Raw genomic sequence first — 19,381 nt, 5'->3', positions numbered from 1 at the left:
ATTATGGGAAAGGGCTCAATTTTGTTTGAGTGTAAAAATGGAGATCAGTGGGCTCTCAAAGATGTCTACTATATTCCAAGGCTGTGTAGCAATCTCATAAGCCTTGGACAAATGACTGAGGTCGGCTACCGTGTGGTGCTGGACGGAGGCAAGCTGGAGGTGTTGGAGAAACCGACGGGGCAGTTGCTCATGAAGGTGCCTCGGTCTTCAAACAGGCTGTACCATATTGAGTTGACAAGGGCAAGTCCGATTTGCTTGCTCACAAAGATGGAGGATCCGGCATGGCTATGGCATGGTCGTCTCGGTCATGTCAACTTCAAGGCTTTGAAATTTCTCGTTGACAAGAACATGGTGGCAGGAGTGCCACTAATCACGCATCCGAACCAATTATGCCACGGATGCTTGGTGGGAAAACAAACGCGGGGAGCATTCCCGCAAAAGACACCGCACCGGGCAAAGGAGTGGCTGGAGCTGGTTCATGTCGACCTCTGTGGGCCAATTACTCCATCAACAAGTGGAGGAAATAAGTACTTTATGTTATTTTTTGATGATTATTCAAGATGGTTGCATGTGTGTTTTTTGAAAAGTAAGGACCAAGCATGTGCAGAGTTTGTGAAGTTCAAGGCTTTAGTTGAAACATGTTGTGGACGACGTATCAAAACGTTGCGGTCTGATCGAGGCGGCGAGTTCCTAAGTAAAGCATTTGCAGAGGTGTGCGAGGAAGCGGGTATACGGCGACAACTCACAGCGCCCTACACGCCACAGCAAAACGGCGTTGTCGAGCGGAAAAACAGGACCGTGGTTGGGATGGCACGATCCATGTTGAAAAGCATGAAGGTTTCGGGCGAGCTCTGGGGAGAAGCAGTTAGGCATGCGGTTTATCTATTAAACTGTTTGCCAACGAAGGCAATGGGGGAGAGAACTCCATTTGAAGCCTGGACGGGGAAGAAACCTCACTTGGGACACTTGCGAGTGTTCGGCTGTTTGGCACATGCGAAGGTGGCGGCTTCACATTTGAAAAAGCTCGACGACCGGAGTCAACAGTTGGTTTATCTCGGTGTTGAGGATGGATGCAAAGCACATCGCTTGCTCGATCCTCGTCAGGGTAGAATAATTGTTAGCCGTGATGTGTTGTTTGAAGAGAACGTGAAATGGCAGTGGGATGATGGCACAAGTTTGTGGGAGTCAGTTGAGTTCCATGAAGAAAAGGGAAATGGAGCCGTGTGGAGTATCGGAGGCGAGGTTGGTTCGACTAAAGCCGTGAGTCCAGTTCAAAGTCCACTGGTTCCGAGTTCAGTTGAGCATGGCTTGGGGAGTGCTTCGGTGTCACATGAATCTCCAGGTTCTCAACTCGATGCCGCCATTGATCCGGCTCAACCACAGAGATATCGAAATCTTAGTGATATCTATAATTCAACAGCGCCAATGGAACCGAATGATCTCGAGGAGCTACTTCTCACGTCGGCAGAAGAACCATCAAGTTTCGCGGAAGCAGAGCAAGAAGAGTGGTGGCGCAAGGCGATGTTGGAGGAGATGGACTCCTTCATCAAGAACCATACATGGGAGATGGTGGATCCACCAGCGGGACATCGCCCAATTGGTCTCAAGTGGGTTTTCAAGGTGAAGCGAGATGAGCAGGGTACGATTGTCAAGCACAAGGCACGGTTGGTCGCAAAAGGATATGTTAAAAAACAAGGCATTGATTTTGAAGAGGTTTTTGCGCCCGTGGCCCATCTTGAGTCTGTACGACTCTTGGTTGCGATGGCAGCACATGAGGGGTGGGTTTTGCATCACATGGACGTGAAGTCCGCCTTCCTCAATGGCGAACTAAACGAAGAAGTCTATGTGGCGCAACCTCCCTGGTTCATTATCGCTGGACAGGAACACAAGGTACTTCGGTTACGGAAGGCGTTGTATGGGTTGCGGCAGGCTCCAAGAGCATGGAACACCAAGTTGGATGTGAGTTTGGTGTCCCTGGGTTTCAGAAGGAGTACAGTGGAATATGGCTTATATACGCGTGGGTTTGGCGAAAGAATGTTGTTGGTGGGAGTCTATGTCGACGATCTCATTATCACGGGAGCGGACAAGGATGGGATTGAAAAGTTCAAACTTGAGATGAAGAGTTTGTTTTGCATGAGTGATCTGGGACGTCTATCTTATTACCTCGGCATTGAGGTAGTTCAAGGTGCGGACGACATTGGTTTAAGGCAATCTGCTTATGCGAAAAAATTACTAGAAAAAAGTGGTATGGCAGGGTGCAATCCATGTAATGTACCCATGAAGAATCGTCTCAAGTTGTCCAAGATCAGTGCTACGCCACTCGTAGATGCCACCAAGTACCGGAGTATAGTTGGGTGCCTTCAGTACTTAACTCACACTCGCCCTGACTTGGCTTTCTCTGTCGACTATGTGAGCCGATTCATGCAGGAACCTCACGAGGAACATTTTGTTGCAGTGAAACGAATTCTCCGTTACATCGCGGGGACGTGTTTTCTTGGATGTTTTTATGGGAGAAAGAAGGAAGAAAGCCAAGCTGTTTTAACCGGGTTTAGTGACAGTGATATGGCTGGAGATTTGGAAGACCGGAAAAGCACTACGGGGGTGTTGTTCTTCTATGGTAGTGCTCCTGTCACTTGGCAAAGTCAGAAACAGAGAGTGGTAGCTCTTTCTTCTTGTGAGGCAGAGTATATTGCAGCTACATCAGCGGCATGTCAGGGGGTGTGGTTGTCTCGTTTACTCGGCAATTTGGTCGGGAAGGAACCCGAGGCAGTCACGCTTAAAATTGACAACAAGTTCGCGATTGCTTTGTGCAAGAACCCGGTGTTTCATGATAGGAGCAAGCATATCGAGATGAGGTATCATTTTATCCGTGAATGTATTGAGGATGGCAAGGTAGCAGTGGAGTTCGTGGCGACGGAAAACCAGCTAGCGGATATTCTGACCAAGGCGCTTGGTCGTGCCAAGTTTCTGGAGCTTCGAGAGAGGATCGGTATGGTTGAGATCAAGCATACGCACGAGCTTAGGGGGTGATTGTTGGTTAAGATCGTGCGCAATAAAGTAGGAACCAGTTTGTTTTCATTTGAGTTTGTTTCTCCTAGTTGCACGGGTAGTGCAAAGTCCTTGCAGTAGTTTTAGGAGTTAGTTTTGGGTACCACTCCCTTGCATGGGAACGTGGATTGTTTGTTTTTTTGTGGATGTTTTTTTATTTCCGTCTAATATAAGAGGTGACAGCATCCAAATGAAATGAAGTCACACAGAAAAAACTGAGAGTTTTCTCTTCGTTTACAAGTATATTTTCCTTTTCTCTAACAAAAATTTCATCATGAATCCATTCTCAGCCTCGAAAATAGGGTTTGCTGATCCTAAATGTCTGAATCTATTTTTGAAAGAAAATTACTCAAAAAATAGGTTTTTTACATGTCATATATGAAGCGGGTTAATCGACCTCTTGTCCATTTGTGGATTTGCTCTTATTTGGCATCTGTGACCGTGTGGAATGTCACTGTGATTTCTTTCATTTGTCTGACCTGTCTATTTTATGTGTGTGCTTCCTAGTTTTATTTTACACGTCTTTGCGCAATGGATTAAGAAGAGAAGACTTGCTCATACAAAGGATAAACATGTCATAGTAGGCATTTAGAGGCATATGCACCAACATTCACTTGGGAAACTCCTCAAACCTGATGATATACCTAGCAAAGAGATTATAGAGAAGTTTGTATCCTTGCTTCATCTTTTTCAGTTATGATAGGTACAAGCATTGCTTACTTATTCTCTTTTTTATTAATTACAGGTTGTTTCATTGGATTGATTCCGTGATCACTACATTTCCCTTGGGGAGTTAAAAAGGAACTGGTTGTTGGCATCCAGTTTAATGACATAGATTTCGATGAGCAAGAAGCTGTAGACAAAATGATGTATGACTTTGATTCTTCTCATGATAACCGGCTTTGTCTCTCTTTCTTCTTTTGTGCCTCTAAACTTGCTATTCCTCTTACTTCACTTTTACTTTTCATAGTCCCTGAAATTTGATCGAATACAAGCTCCTTTTGTGGCAGTGATCCTTTTTCAAATAGCTCAGTGTTTGAAAAAAAAAGGCTATTGAAATATTATCACTGGCGCAGATTTTCCAAAAGTGAAAATCGTTTCATTGACGCTTAATTTGTGCCAGTAAAACTGATTTTTTACAGGCGAATGTAAATTGCACCAGTAAAAGCTTTACGGGCGAGTCTTTTACCCGTGCATCTACTGGCGCAGTGATTGCACCAGTAAAGAGTTTTACTGGTGCAAAAGCTGCTAAATGTTGAATTTCTTGTACTATGACCAGGTATAAGCTGGACCTGGTTTATCTAATCTAATCTAGTTTATGCTGTAATTATACCTATGGTAGGTCTGGTCAAGCCAAAGTAAGAATCTAATACCAGCAACTCTTAATCAGATCCAGATCTGGACTCATCCATTTTTGCTTGCGGTTCTACCCATTGGTACTCCTATTTGCGGGCATTAAAAAAAAAAACCACCCGTCTTCCGGGCAACACTGTATTTTATATATATATATATATATATATATATATATATATATATATATATATATATATATATATATATATATATATAGTAAAATGCATAGGTGCATGACCCTTGGAACTAGGGATGGCAGTGGGGCGGGGCGGGGGACAAGGTTTCCACCCCCGCCCCGCCTCAAAATTTTATCCTCCACCCCCGCCTCCATCCCCGTTTCATACCCTTCATCCCCGGTCCAAACGGGGATGAGGCGGGGCGGGGCGGGGCGGGGATATTGTGGGGAAAAGTGGTCGGGGCGGGGATTAGGCGGGGATCGTGGCGGGGACGGGGCGGGGAAAAGTGCACGTCCACCCCCGCCCCGCCTCCACGGCGGGGATGGATTTTATCCTCCACCCCCGCCTCCATCCCCGTTTCATACCCTTCATCCCCGGTCCAAACAGGGCGAGGCGGGGCGGGGCCCCGCTTTCCCCCGGTCCACTGCCATCCCTACTTGGAACATGACCTAAACGAACTTGCGCTGAGCACAAGTTTGCGTCAAAATACACAAAGTCGCCGCTAAAGGTCTCCGCTGAGAATTTTGTCACCACTAAAAGTCTTTTTTTGAAAACTATGATGTTGAGCATCTATCTGGCATGCGATGGACGCTCAGTGCAAGTTCGGAAGTGGTCATGAACCTACGCACTACTATATATATATATATATATATATGCATTCATTCAATAGCAAGGCATAGATCAAACATTTTCATATCTCAAATACATGGGTGCACACACAGACACGCATACAAAGAAACAAACAATCAGAGAGCACAGTCTTTTCTTTCTTCAGTAGTCCTCATCACGAACAGGAGAATGAGAATGGACGAGAAAAACGTGATCGTAGAGCAGCCCAGCAAGGCCCCCACCTACAAGTGGCCCGACCCAGTAGACCCAGTGGTTGGTCCAATCCCAGCTGACCAATGCAGGGCCGAAGGACCTGGCTGGGTTCATGGATGCACCCGAGAAGGCCCCACCAGCCAAGATGTTGGCACCAACCACAAACCCCACAAGAATGGGCCCCAGACCTCCTATCTGTCCTCTTTTGGGGTCCACTATTGTGGCATATACCACAAACAACAAAGAGAAGGTGAGAACGATCTCCATGAGCACCCCTTCAAAGTAGCCCACCCCACTAGCGAGCGTGTGTACTGGTGTCTCCTGTCAAAACCATCCAACCACAGCACACTTAGAACCCCATGTTTAATTTATCAACATCATATATATATGGAAAATATTAGCTACAATCGTGGGTTCCGAGCCCTAGCTAGTTGAAACTCATGAGGTCTTTTTGACAAAATCTGACACTATAAATCTAGTTCAAACTCATGTGAGGGTAGGCTTTTTAACCAAATCTGACCACATAAATGTGTTCAGCAAGGTCAAAATAGTAGAACTTAAATCTTAGATTGTATTTTTTTACATAAAAAAATTATTTTATGAAGGTTGAAAATTAGACAATAGTAGGGATCGAAAATATGATTTTTCAAGGGTTGTAAATTAGTTATATTGTAGGTCATTGATTTTTTAACCAACAAAAAAATCCGATATATACATTGGGAATACATGATCCAAGGGACGGTTTCTACTAAACTAAACATGTAAATCACATTTGGAGAGTCAGATGTGCAAAAGAATCAATAAAAAATAAGAAAAGAGATTTATTTTTACTCGTGATTTTGGAACCCATGGGTGCAGTCAACATTTTTTCCAATATATACATTGGGAAAGTATTGCCTACACACCACCGAAGTGGTATCCCATGTGCTAAGCGGGTCCTGTGCCAAGCTGAAGGCCCAGGTTCGAATCCCTCTGCCAAACCCTATCTTGCCTATCAAAACAAAAATGTGTTGCCAACTCACCTTTAATTAGTACTGTAGTATCGAGTAGAAACTATATGGTTTTTAACATTTTCTTTTTATTTTTTGGATAAAGTCTCGTGAATATCTTGTACATAGCTTAGTAAAAAAACTTTTTTTGGATTGTTTGATTTAAAAAAAAAAAAATAGGTGATTCAGAAATCAACCATCTATAATGCACAGAAATTTACCATTTAAAATGATATTTTTACGTTAAAACTATTTGAACAAATGAATAATTCTTAATAAATAAACCAGATTGAATACATCTGCGCACTCATGACTTCCTTTTGTTCTTGAACTACTTTAACAAATGAATAATTCTTAACAAATGAACAAATTGATCAGACGAAGTTCGCACTCATGAGTCATGACTTTCTTTTATAAAACATAATATAGTCGGAAGTCTCAACTAAATAAACACACATGCACGCGTGTGCCACACATACAATAATTGCATTAAATTCAAAAAGTTCTGTTACCACCATACGCATTTTTTTTTTTGAAAGGCAAGCTGGGGCGGACCCCTACAAATAATTGCATTAAATTCATGTAGAAAATCTGATTGGAAATTTCGTATATGTTAAAACAATAACATCCGAAGTGCATATCTCACTAGAAAAAACATATTGAATGCATACGTAAAATCCCATCAAACAAACGAAGGTCTCAATTATGATTTCCTACTAAATAGTATGATACTAACAGCATGACCGAATGCTCTTTGAAAATTTGTAAAAGAAAATACAAGCGTTGTAATTTTGCGGACGCATGCTCATGTGTATAGCACAGCAAAATCTATGTAAAAATGAATATAAACATTATGGTTTGGTCATGTGTGAATTGCCACTGTTTTTTTTGAAAGGCACCTCAAATAGCTGTCATAAAGATCTGCTAAATCATGGTGAAGAATTGCTCAACCATGTAAATTTTTTTATTTCAATGCATGGTTCATTTCTTTGCTAGCTATCTAGTGCTTGTGCGTGTTCCCTAGTCGTGTCGATATTAGATCCAACCTAATATGTTCTTGGGTATAAACCACAACGTAGGCACCTATTTGTACACCTTCAAGGCGCATCTAGAAGGTCGACCCATGACACCATGGGGAGGCAAAATACTTACCAATCCACCTGTTAGGAACCTGAGCAGCAGGCAGGCAAGAGTAGAGCCCAGCAATTGAGCAATCCAGTAAAGGACAGACCTGAAGATGGTGATGTTACCACCAACAGCTAAGCCCAGTGTGACTGCAGGGTTCAGGTGACCACCTGAAATATGTAGCCCTGCAGATATCATGACCGCAACCACGAGTGCGTGGGCCACTGCCACTGCTGTCAAGCCTGCTATGCCGGATCCGTCAACCAACTTATCTGCATTTAAAGATCCAAACTTCTTAAGTCAAAATGTATATATATATATATATATATATATATATATATATATATATATATATATATAGAGAGAGAGAGAGAGAGAGAGAGAGAGAGAGAGAGAGAGAGAGAGAGAGAGCATTTCTTGAGAGGAGATAATTTTCATGCGAAATATTTACGTGAAAATTGGTATTAATTAAACACGTTTGCCAGTCTTTCAAAGTTGCATTGAAGAAGGGCTTATTCGTGATGGAGCCTTAAATGACAGACTATGAAAACTAAAAGATTACATGTACAAAATTGATGTACAGTTGTTAGATTTTGATCGAATACGCTGGTAGGGGTCCGCCTTTAGTTGATAAAGCTCGAGGTCCTTTTACCTGCCAAATGAGAACACCCAACTTCGACATTGTGGCAAGAAATGCTGCAAGTAGGTTCATTTCTAACCATGGTTGTCCCTTGGCTGGTGACAAACCACGGCCATCCCTTGGCTGGTGACAAATTAACCACGGTCAATCCTAGCTAGGAAGGCCGTGTCCTTGCGTGCTACACTATAATTATTTTGATAGAGCATGGAAAATTATAACGACAGATGAAGGCAGAGGCAGCAGCGGGATTGCACTTCCATTTTGATAGAGAATGGAAAATTATAGTAACTACAGAACTGTCTTTAAATTCGAAAACCAACTTTAATTGCCATTTTCATCATTTGAATTCACATAAACTATTAATAAAAATATCATAATTCACTTAAAAGCTAGAATTGCTCCTTGATTACCTGATGCCATTGCCGTGCCGACCCCGGCGAAGACAAACAGAAAGGTGAGTATAACCTCAGCCAGCACAGCACGAAGACAGTCAGGCTGAGCAGCCTCCTGCTGACTTCCTAACGTTATTTTTCCCATCCTTCTCTAAGGAAATGAGATTACAAGAGAATTAACTATATTCCCTGAGATGGAGAACTTGGCCTTCTACTCACCTCTCAACCTTACTTCCTCTTAGCCCTATATATATATATATATATATATATATATATATATATATATATATATATATATAAGACAGCTGATAAGACTTCACAAAACCAAATATATTTCCCATGCTACCATACCAACTCAGTAGCCACGAGTCTTCAATCAACTATGGGAATGCCACTGAGTTTGGAAACATCTTAAAATCTTTATTTCTTTTAGTATATGACCATTTTGCCCTGCCAAGTTTGAGGGGCACGGTCACCTAAGAGGGCCGATACATCATGATGTTTGAGCTTATGCCATCCTTTTGTCATTGTGACAGTTCTATTGCTTGCTCTGGGATGCAAACACCATTTCCCTGTGTTGCTAAAACATGGCTTTGGCAAAATATGTTGCCAAAATATATTGTTGTCAAATGCAATATTGGAGATATTGGCAAAATACATCTGCTTGTGAATGTTATTAAAATAGTGGGTTTGCCAAATTTTATTCTCAACACCCATTTTTAACAACACTGCTCTCAAACAACAGAGAGTGTTGGGAAAATCACAATGCACTTCGGATTGACAGCTCTTAAACGGAGCCTGTTCTTTAGTGTCATGTTATCCAATGTTCAAACTCGGCTTATACTTGAAAAGCTAAGCCAGCTAACAAGTTTTTGTAAAACAAGTTGGCCAATGTAAAATTGAAGAAGCAACTTGAGGGCATTCATGTCATTACCTTTGTGAGGCTTCTATACCAACTTCTATGATTCTATTGGTAATTGGACAGTTTAGGAACAAATGGTGACCACAAAAAGGGCTATCCCCCATGGTTCTATCTTCATCTTTAGTTGAATAAAAACATACAATGGTTGAATAAAAATAAAAACCATTTTCACATAGTCTTGCTTGGTGGACCACTACACAAAAAAGCATTTACTATTATTTTTCAAATATTAAAGTTTAACTATAACCATGTGAAGGTTTGAGATTCGAATAGCAAGGTCACTTGAACTGCCTTAATGATGGTGACGCCAAAGACACTGTGCTCATTAACCTTTACATCATTTTTCCTTTTCTTTTATGTCATTCTTTATATATTTGAAAAAGTCTCCCTTTGAACATCCGTGATATCTTTCACTTCCAAGCTTTTTAATTTGCTGGTACAGCTTTATTTTGTCTTGGCTTGCTCTATTATTGCTCTCATTTATTAACGTCTCTCTCTCTCCCATTGATTATCTTAAAAGCAGTGGAAGAATCTTCGTCATGTGTTTTAGTCATTTATGTCCCTTCTCTAGGTAGCAAAGGATTCGAACCTCGGAAATGGCCAGCCAGATGAATCCATCATCTGTAAAGCTCCGTTGGCTCGGTCCAAGCCTAGCTAGTTGGTTTTAGTCATCGTCAGCCACTTGGGTTGAACAGATATTTCGCACATAGCTTAAAGAAATGTTTGATAACGTGATGGTCAACTTGATTGATGAAGCATAGAAGATCTGGGCAGATAAAGATTCATTTGTATTTTAGATATTTATTTATTATTTTGAATATTTTTGTATTTGAATTATTATTATATTGGATCCACACATTTTAGGATAGATTTTATCTTTTTAGAAGGTAGTTCATTTTAATTAGAATAGGAAAATCTTCTTTTTTTTAAAGGATGAGAGATCTTGTTGTGAATTCACTTTTGAAATGAGATAAATGTAGTTTATCTGATTTTTATTTTAGTTTTAGTTTTTCTAGAAAAAATTAAATAATTTTAGCAGTAGCTGATAGTTGGTAGATTTTTTTCTTCACAAATCCAATACCAGATTTACATTAGTTGGTATCATAGCTGGGCTATCACCAACAGGTCGTCGGAGTCTACCACAGACCGGCCGCAGCCCTGGCCATTCGACAACCTGCTGGTTAACCCCCATCCTTCTTCCTCTTCTTTACCTTCTCTTCCTTTCTTTTTGTCTCCTCTTTCCCATTCCCCTTTCCCATCTTCCTTCTCTACCACCGACCCCTCACATCCTTCAGTCTGTGGAGAGGAGCATTCTAATCAGTAGTCGCCGGCCGTCCACCACTGGCAGCAGGCCAAGCCAGTTGCTGCCAACTTGTCAGGCATCCCTCCCCCCGCACTTCCTTCTTCTTACTTCTCATCCTACCCGGCTGGCTCCGACGAGCTTCTTAACCCCGCCCCCTCGGACCCTCCTTTCCTTCCCTCTATTGTGGAGAGGAGCATTTGGGATAGAACCGGTTTCAGTTTCAATTGGTTAAATCCCCATTACTCTCTCTCTACATTTTTTAATCTACCACCTGAAATCGGTTCAGGATTTCAGAACCAGCTCTGAGCCTCTTTTGCTCAATTTAAACATGCTTTGGACCTAGACTTGAACCAAAACATACCTAAACCAACCCATGCAACCAAAATCCCTCAAACCCGATCCAATATGACTCATTAAACCATCAATGCCCCCCTCTTATGACCCATATCCACTTCAAAATTGATCTACACCTACCCAATACAACCCTAGTGGTCAGTGTAACCCAAATGCTTATTTAATCCAATAAGATCCATATACCCATTATCCAAACTGTCCAGTCTCAAACCAAATCCATGATCCAAACTTACCCTGAACCTTAACCACACCCAATCCATGACCAACCCAAGATACAAGTCAGACTCTACATGTCACAAGATCCCATCCCACCAAGGCACAACACAAGTAGAGAATGGATCCACATACGCGGGCAGCCCTTGAAGATATGATGATGCAAATTAAAGTTTGTCTTACTGAGATGTGATGTCTCTTCCTTCATCAAGGTACCGTCTGTGCAAGAATACACAGAAAATTTTCATCATGTGATACTAGAAGTCCAAGTTCAAGAAACCATAGAGAAGCAAATCACCAAATACATCGATGGACTTGACTTTTGTATATTCCAAAGGACAAAAAGCATTACAGTCACGTCTTTGGAGCAAGCAATTCAACGTGCCTTACATCATGAAGCATAATTGGAGCAAGAAAGAGAAAAACCTCTTCATGTGTTCCTAAACCTACCCAAACCCAAATAGTTAAAACCCACTTAAAACTCAATCCAAAACCTCACTTAGAACATAGTCCTAGTAAACCTCCATTAATACCTATCTAAAAGCCTACATCAGAACCACTTTTGTAATGTACTTAAACCCCATATCCAATTAAAAAGGATTTAGATCTAAAATCACTTAATGGACCCAAAACTTTATTATTGGATCTACTTGAATCCAACTTATGCCCTAAAAACCTACACAAAGATAAACCCAACACAATTAATCCTATACAAACTGAACTTCTCAAGAATCCATCTATACCTAGATATAGTCAGGATCTAAACCCCAATAACCATATTCAAAACCATCTTATTCTCATCTTGACCTAAACCCATTCAAGACATTGGGCTTGCTCAAATTTGATCAGTATGAGTTTCCACGGTTACATATGGATGAGATTCTGTTACAATGGATCCAAATTTTGTTTCAACCTAGATCTATTTGACTTGTTTTACTTTGGAGGCCCTTCACATGACTTTGGCTTATTAAAAAAGAATGTTCCTAACTTCAATATGTATGTTGAGATAAATCCTGCTTGGTTCATTTAGTTCATAGAGCAACAGAGAGACTTGATTTCATATTATGGGCTCATAACCCACAAAGTAAAATAGAACTAGAAAAAATGCAAGCAAGATCCAACTTGAGGGCAAGTCTTCTTCAACCAGATAAAAATGCATTTGAAATCTATTTGGTTTTCGTATCTTTATTTGTTAGTTTGGATATTTTTGTATTTAGATCATTATATTGGATCTAAACATTTTAGGATAGATTTTATTGTTTTAGAAGGTAATTTGTTTTAATTAGAATAGAAAAATCTGCTTTAAAGGAGGAAAGGTCTAGTTGCCAATTCAGTTTTTATATGAGAAAAATCTAATTTATTTAAATTTTCTTTTATTTCTAGCTAGTTTTCTTCCTATTTTTCTAGATAAAATTAGATAATTTTAGGGTAGGGTAGCCAATAGTTGGCAGATTTGTTTTCTTTATAAATACAATATTGGATTTACATCAATTGAGCTAGCCCCAAGTTGGTTTAAGGCAATTAGAGATCTCGATAATAGATAGATGATTGCATGAAATGCGGTATTTTGTATGCGAAAGCCCTGAATGAAATTTTTACTATATAATGTTGTTAGCATAGTCACAAATATTATTCTTAATTAAGAAAATATTAGAGAGAGAAAATATCAAAATATTTTGAACATTTAGTTTTTCTTTAGAAAGTATCACTATATAAAAGTATATAATATATACAAATACAAAACGAAGTTTGAATCTTAGGAAAAATCTATAAAAAAGTGATTTTATCATGTCAATATCATGATAAAAAGTGATATTTTTAAAATAGGTGACATTTTGAAAATATCAATGTTTTCATAAAACATTGGCATTTTCAAAATATCACAATCTACTTTTACTATGGTTGTGGATTAGAGGATAACATCAAATGAACTCCCATAGCTTTTTGTGCAAGATGATCAATCTAGGCCATTCCAATGCTGCTCTTGCATATGTACTGTTAGAGGTGCATTATAATGCATAGAGAGACCCTAGACCAAGCTCATCAAAATCATCCTTGAGGAGGCGTTTGATTAGCAAACATGGTAGGTCAAGGGCACAATGTTCTATCCTATTCTATCCATGAACAGACTTGGGTAAGGATGCTTTTTGTTTTTTCAAAGGTGTCCACACTGTCCTGACCTCCCTTGTTCCTGGGGGAAGGCAGAACCAAGTGGGATACCAAAATGCATCCATCAGGGATGTAGTGTCCTACCCATTCTAGTATCCCATGTTTGCATGGCCATATGATACACCATACCACATAGAAACAAACTATACCTGAATGATTAAGTCTGAAAATCACTGTGAACTCGGACAATTAGGCGTTCCTAGTATAAGATCAAAATCCTACCTTTGAAAACAAAGATTTTATTTTGAAAAGATTTTAGAAAATGTTTTCTTGAAAACCAATTTTTTTCAAAACGATGTGGGATACTCACTAGTATGAGATTAGACTGTTTCTCCCTAAATGGCAAAGGATAGTCCAACCAAGGCTGATTTTTTTTGAGAAAGTAAAGCATTTGAAGCTTCTTCAAGCATTCTGTAAGCCCAGAGCGGTGGACTCACCCAAGGCTCAAACAACAAAAAACAAGTGTGTGAATTAGTTAAAATGTGTAGAAAAAAGAAATCACAAGAAAATAACAAGAGAAAGAGGGAAGAAAGTACTTACTCCGACTTCTTGCAAAAACTAGCCCTCACTTGTTGAACCGATAAAACCTCCATGCTCCACCACAAACCCGAAATCCGATAAACTATTCTAACAAAAAATCCTACGTGAGAAGGGCACTCCGTGTAGGAAAAAGATACTCTACAAAGCTAGAAAAACTAATTCCTAAGCTAGAGTAGCAAAACTTAGAATTTTCTCATAAATTATGTGAGAATATCCTAAGCAAGAAAGCGGCAAGCAAACTATCCTAGGAAGGTAAAATGAGGACACTCTGCCCTACTTTTTCGAGCTTGGTGGCATCAAACTCCCAAGCACACACTCATAAAGAAAATGATAAAAGATGTGTTGAAAATGAAGCTAAAAAGGGGTATTTATAGGAGTTATGATGCACACAGAGCAAAAGGGAAAGGAGATCATCAGTAGATGGGCCATCTGCCAATGTTTTGCCATACCAAACGCAGTCGAGTGGTCAGGTCTGATCCACATTTTCGTCCAGATGTATTTGATCAGATTCAGATAAGGTGAAACTGGTCTGGATCCAGACCTAGATCTAATTGACCATCAACAGATGAGCCATTTGCTGATTGTCTATTGGACATAAATCTGGATCAAGTTAAACCCTAATATACAAGACCTATTATGACATGGAAAAATACCTATATATTGAGATCTAAAAGTTCATTTGATGAAGGGTTTTATGCATTGAAAAGCTAACATGCTCTTCTATAATTGGTCTTTTAGGATTAAAATCAAATTTAATCGTTTGAAATATAAAAAATGCCCTTAAAGTGATCCCTACTTTCTAAACAAGTTATTCAAAACCAAAAACATGTTTTGGCCTTAACTTTTCACTTTGATGTTGGGTTGAAGCGATTTTTGGCTGGTTGAAAAGTTGAAAACCTCTACTTTTGGTTGACAAGGGTTAAAGATGTTAGTTCATTGGTCAAAATCAAAATACCTTTAAAAGACCTGAACATACCAAGAACCTTTGTAAATATTCTTTTGAAAATCATTTTATCAAATGAAACTACAAAAATACCCTTTAAAATGTTTGAAGTGTGCTTGGCCTTTTTGGGACAATATAAAGCTCTTTCTTTTCCTAGTACTTTGTATTCTTGATGAATAATGAGGCATTAAAAGGTTCATACCCTAAGACTTAATGAATGTGAATAAATGCAACGTAATTTCTGACAAATCATCACATGACATGATATCGAGGACCAATGATTGATGTTGGTTTGAGGGACTAAAAAAAATGTAGGCATCAACAAATGCCTCTCTTTGTTATTAAGGAGGCAAAGCTCGATTAGTGTAATAACTGAAAATTTTTCATAATTTTTTTGATAAATATAAAATTTTATGTCTCAAATTTGATTTGAATTTGAGTTTAACTTGAATTTTGATTTTGGTATAAATTTCATTTTTGGATTTAATGTTAATCTAGAGTAGAATTTCAATTTGAGTTTGAATTTCAATTTGGGATTTAATTTCAATTTGAGTTTGAATTTTAATTTCTTGTGAATTTCAATGTGAATTTAACTTAATTGAATTTTGATTTAGAATTTCATTTGTTGAAATTTGTAAATTGAACCCATAGGGTAGGACGACCCTTAGGTGGGCTCCTCCTAGATCTTGAAGTCCCTTATGAGATGGACTCAATCTAGGCAAGCCTATCCAAAGGGAGGGAGCGGGGGGGGGGGGGGCACGTTCCCACCTATTTTGCAAAAGTTCCTAATTAGTTTCATTTCCTATTTCATATACGAGTCCTAATTAGTGAGGATCCATGAAATGACATAAAATTTAAATGAAATTCACATAAAAATCAAATGAGATGAGGATTAAGGGGGTTTCTTTATTCTCATAAAAACTATAAAAATGGAGCTTTCCTCCCACCTCCTACACACCCCTAGTCTCCTTTTCTAATCCATAATTTTCCTACTTAACTATCTATTCCCTATTCTCTCTCTCTCTCTTTTCCTTTTTCCTCTCACACACTCTTTTTAGAGAAGGAGGTTTTGGTAGTAACTGCATCTACATGGTACTTCATACCTAGGAGGAATTTGGTTGGTGGATAAGGTTTATAAGAGCTTTTCTGGTAGATTTTTCGATTTTGAAGTAGATACATCGTAACCTTGCATGTGTGTATGAGGCTAGATATATGAACATGTTGTCGGATGATTCCCAAATATGTATTAGTATACATGTCAACCTAGATTCAATTAGGTACTGATATATTTTTTAGCATAGAGGGTTTTAATAAACCAAAATTCTTTTTTCAAAAACCGTTTTTGAGAAAAATATATTCTTTATGGGATAGTGGTTGAATTTGGATGTAGATTTATGAGTATGTATTGTGTTGCTATGATTAAATGTGCTCAAGCATGAATCTAATGTGATCTTGATGGATCAAAATCATTGGATACAATTTTTTATATTTTTTATGAAAAGCATGAGGTTTTTATATGTTTCTTAAAAACTGCATATTGTTTTGTGTATTTTGATCTAACCAGTTATAAAAATAATTTTGGTTCTCTCAAACTGTGAGCATATAAATCCTGTAAAATTATAAAGATATTTCATACATATGAAAGCGATCCTAGTTCAAATTTTAGAATTAAATGAGTCATGGTTTGAGAGATATGCCCTCTGCAAGTCGACATAGAAATCATGTCCTAAAAGGAATTTTGCGAAGGCAAAAAAACTTTGTAAACATTATATCTTTAAGAATACCTAAGATCTATAAATAATATTTTAATATGTGTCGGTTTGGATTTATAAAAACACATAATTAAAACCTTGGAGGATGATTCCTCATGGTTTGAAAAAAAAATTGGGAAAGTTGCTCTAAAATCTGTGTTTTTCTAGAACTTGTTATGATAAATAACAAAAACAACATATATTTCATAATTTTTAGCTCTCTACTAGAATTGAATTTAAGTTTGGGTTTTTGTGAGCTTGAATCAAACATATCAAGCCACCTACTGTAAAAATCTCAACATTTAATTCATTCTAGATGATTTAAGGCTAATTTTATATTAGAAAGACATAATTGAGCAAGGTTGTTCTTTGAATAGAAAACAATTTGTGCTTACAAAATTTTTTAATTCTTAATATATGATGATAACATGTGTATAAAGCTATTATAAAAATCTCATATCTAAAATAATTTTGGTTGATTTATGGCAGAATTTATAAGGATCGATAAATTCTGTGATAACAATTTTGAATTAAAAAATTATGTTTGAATGCATGTCATGGTTTCAAAAGTGAATTAGATGCACATAACATGGTTACAGACGTGAACCAGATGAACACATGACATGTTAATGCACAATATATGTGCTTATTGAGGTTGTGTGATTGTGTTATCACTTGTGAATATCTTTTGAATGTTATGCTATAAATTTTTGTCATATACTATAATGTAAAACATAAAGTTTTGATATGTTTCATGATGTTTTAATATGCAACATGATGTTATATTATGTTATGATATGCTATAAGATTTATTCTCTATATGAATGAAAGATTAATAGCTCTATACGAGATTCATATTGAAAAGGTAAATATGAGACTCTTTATTATTCACCTCTTCTGAAACAAGTATAATTGGGCTATTATTGTTTCACTTTAGTAAAAACGATAATACTCATAGTTATTTTGTCTTCTTAATTCATAAGAAATTGACTTCAATTGATGAAACTAGCAGATCATATAGCTAGAGTCAATTCAGTACTGTACCTTTGGATATGAACATGCTTCATGGGCTAATATACACATCTATTATTATACCCTATATGAATTTAGGAGACAATGACCTACCTTTGGGTAAAATCATTGTTTCATAAAGTCACACATAATCATAATAAAGAATCTTAACACGGTCCAAAGAATCCTCAATTAACAAAACTCAGATAACTTTTGTGATTGCATGAGTCAGTTGATCAAAATCTTTTATCGTAAACATATTCAAATTATAGAGCATGCCCATGCACACATGATAATACATGTATATTCATGGCGAAATATGTATTATATCATCAAAAATATAAATTTATGCATCAACTCATGCATAAATAAATTTTGATAAAAACACAACATATTTGTCATGAATTTAGTCATAAATTATGCCTAAATATCATGCATAACTTAAATAACATCAAATGCATATAAAAAATCATGCTTTCATGATAATAAACACTTATAAAGCATGAAAAATAATAAAATATGCTATTTTGGGTAAAACTCAGGGTCTTCATGTTGAAACCATCTAAAATGCTCTGAATTAGTCTAAAACAATCCTGAACCAATCAACTAAGGGTCTAAACCGGTCTCAAAATGGTCAAACCGGTTTAAAACATGTACAAACGCCTATAAACCCTTAAAACTGAATGAAAAAATCTTTGTTCCTTCATTGATTCAAAATAGGGTCTCTACATTCAAGAACCGATGAAAAGCCAATAGAAATCGATAAAAAAGGCTCTAAATCTATCCTGAAATGCCCTGTATCGGCCACAAAATCTATCCAGGTGTAAATAGTGCATGGACCTCATTTCGTATCTGATCCAATTCAATTCAGATCCAGATCTAGTAACAATGGATCATGAGTCGGATCACCCGATCCAAATACAGTCTAGATTCAGACCCATAATGATCGGGTCCTGGGTTAGATCCCATGATTCAAACCCAATCCGGATCCATATACGTAAAGAATCTGAGTTAGATCCAGATCATGGGTCTGGTCTGTCCAGATCATACCAAGATCCGAAACCACAAATGAATCTAGGTCGGATTTGGATCCTTAAACTAATCCAGATCTAGACCCAATCCACACAACACCCGGGTTGAATCCTGGAACCCGACCGAGTCCACACCTAGACCAGTCCAAACAGGACCCATGTCAGATCTGATCCACAACCCAATCCAGATCTGGACCTGGTCCAAACAAGATAGAGTTAGATCCGGTCTACAACTCTATCCAGACCTTATCCGAATTTATAATATATCATGTGTGGATCCCATGACCAGGATCCAAATCCAAACCCGATCCATAAATGATCTACATCAGATCTAGATCTTGGGTTCGGTCTATCCGGGTCTGACCCAAACCCGAAACCCAAATGGGTCCGGGTTTGATCTAGATCTCGAGAACCAAACTGGACTTCAGGTCCAGACTCGATCCACAATGGATCCGGGTCCTAGATCGGGTCCTCCTACTGATGAGGATCTGATACCTGATCCGCTCGGACCAGGTCGAATCGGGCCAGCGCCCATTAGGTCGGGTTCCACTGTACATTGCTCCAGTGGAACCCGACTGGCATTCGGTTTTCCAGAAGAA

General features: G+C 38.4%; 1 protein-coding gene across 1 annotated transcript; it reads right to left on the bottom strand.

Moving 5' to 3' along the window:
* Positions 1–5,254: 5,254 nt before the first annotated feature.
* Positions 5,255–8,791, bottom strand: LOC149830178 (aquaporin TIP4-1-like). Its single transcript, XM_090015729.1, has 3 exons — positions 8,564–8,791; positions 7,541–7,785; positions 5,255–5,720 (listed from the first exon to the last, which is right to left on the bottom strand). Exons 1-3 carry the CDS (start codon positions 8,688–8,690, stop codon positions 5,349–5,351), a joined length of 744 nt encoding a protein of 247 aa, XP_089871855.1. The 5' UTR covers positions 8,691–8,791; the 3' UTR covers positions 5,255–5,348.
* Positions 8,792–19,381: the final 10,590 nt, after the last annotated feature.

The sequence above is a fragment of the Nuphar pumila genome, chromosome 8, assembly GCF_984573655.1.
Source record: "Nuphar pumila chromosome 8, dmNupPumi1.hap1.1, whole genome shotgun sequence".
NCBI classification, from domain to species: Eukaryota; Viridiplantae; Streptophyta; class Magnoliopsida; order Nymphaeales; family Nymphaeaceae; genus Nuphar; species Nuphar pumila.
Note: the sequence above shows the minus strand (reverse complement) of the source record. Positions and strands in the feature narration are given on the sequence as shown.

What these genes read in the sequence shown, in the direction of transcription:
- LOC149830178 (XM_090015729.1), bottom strand. Translation starts at nt 8,690, where the DNA reads ATGGGAAAAATAACGTTAGGAAGTCAGCAGGAGGCTGCTCAGCCTGAC. An exon ending in CGGCACGGCAATGGCATCAG is followed by an intron (nt 7,786 to 8,563) that starts GTAATCAAGGAG and finishes CTTTAAATGCAG; the next exon opens with ATAAGTTGGTTGACGGATCC. An exon ending in GGTTCCTAACAGGTGGATTG is followed by an intron (nt 5,721 to 7,540) that starts GTAAGTATTTTG and finishes TGGTTTTGACAG; the next exon opens with GAGACACCAGTACACACGCT.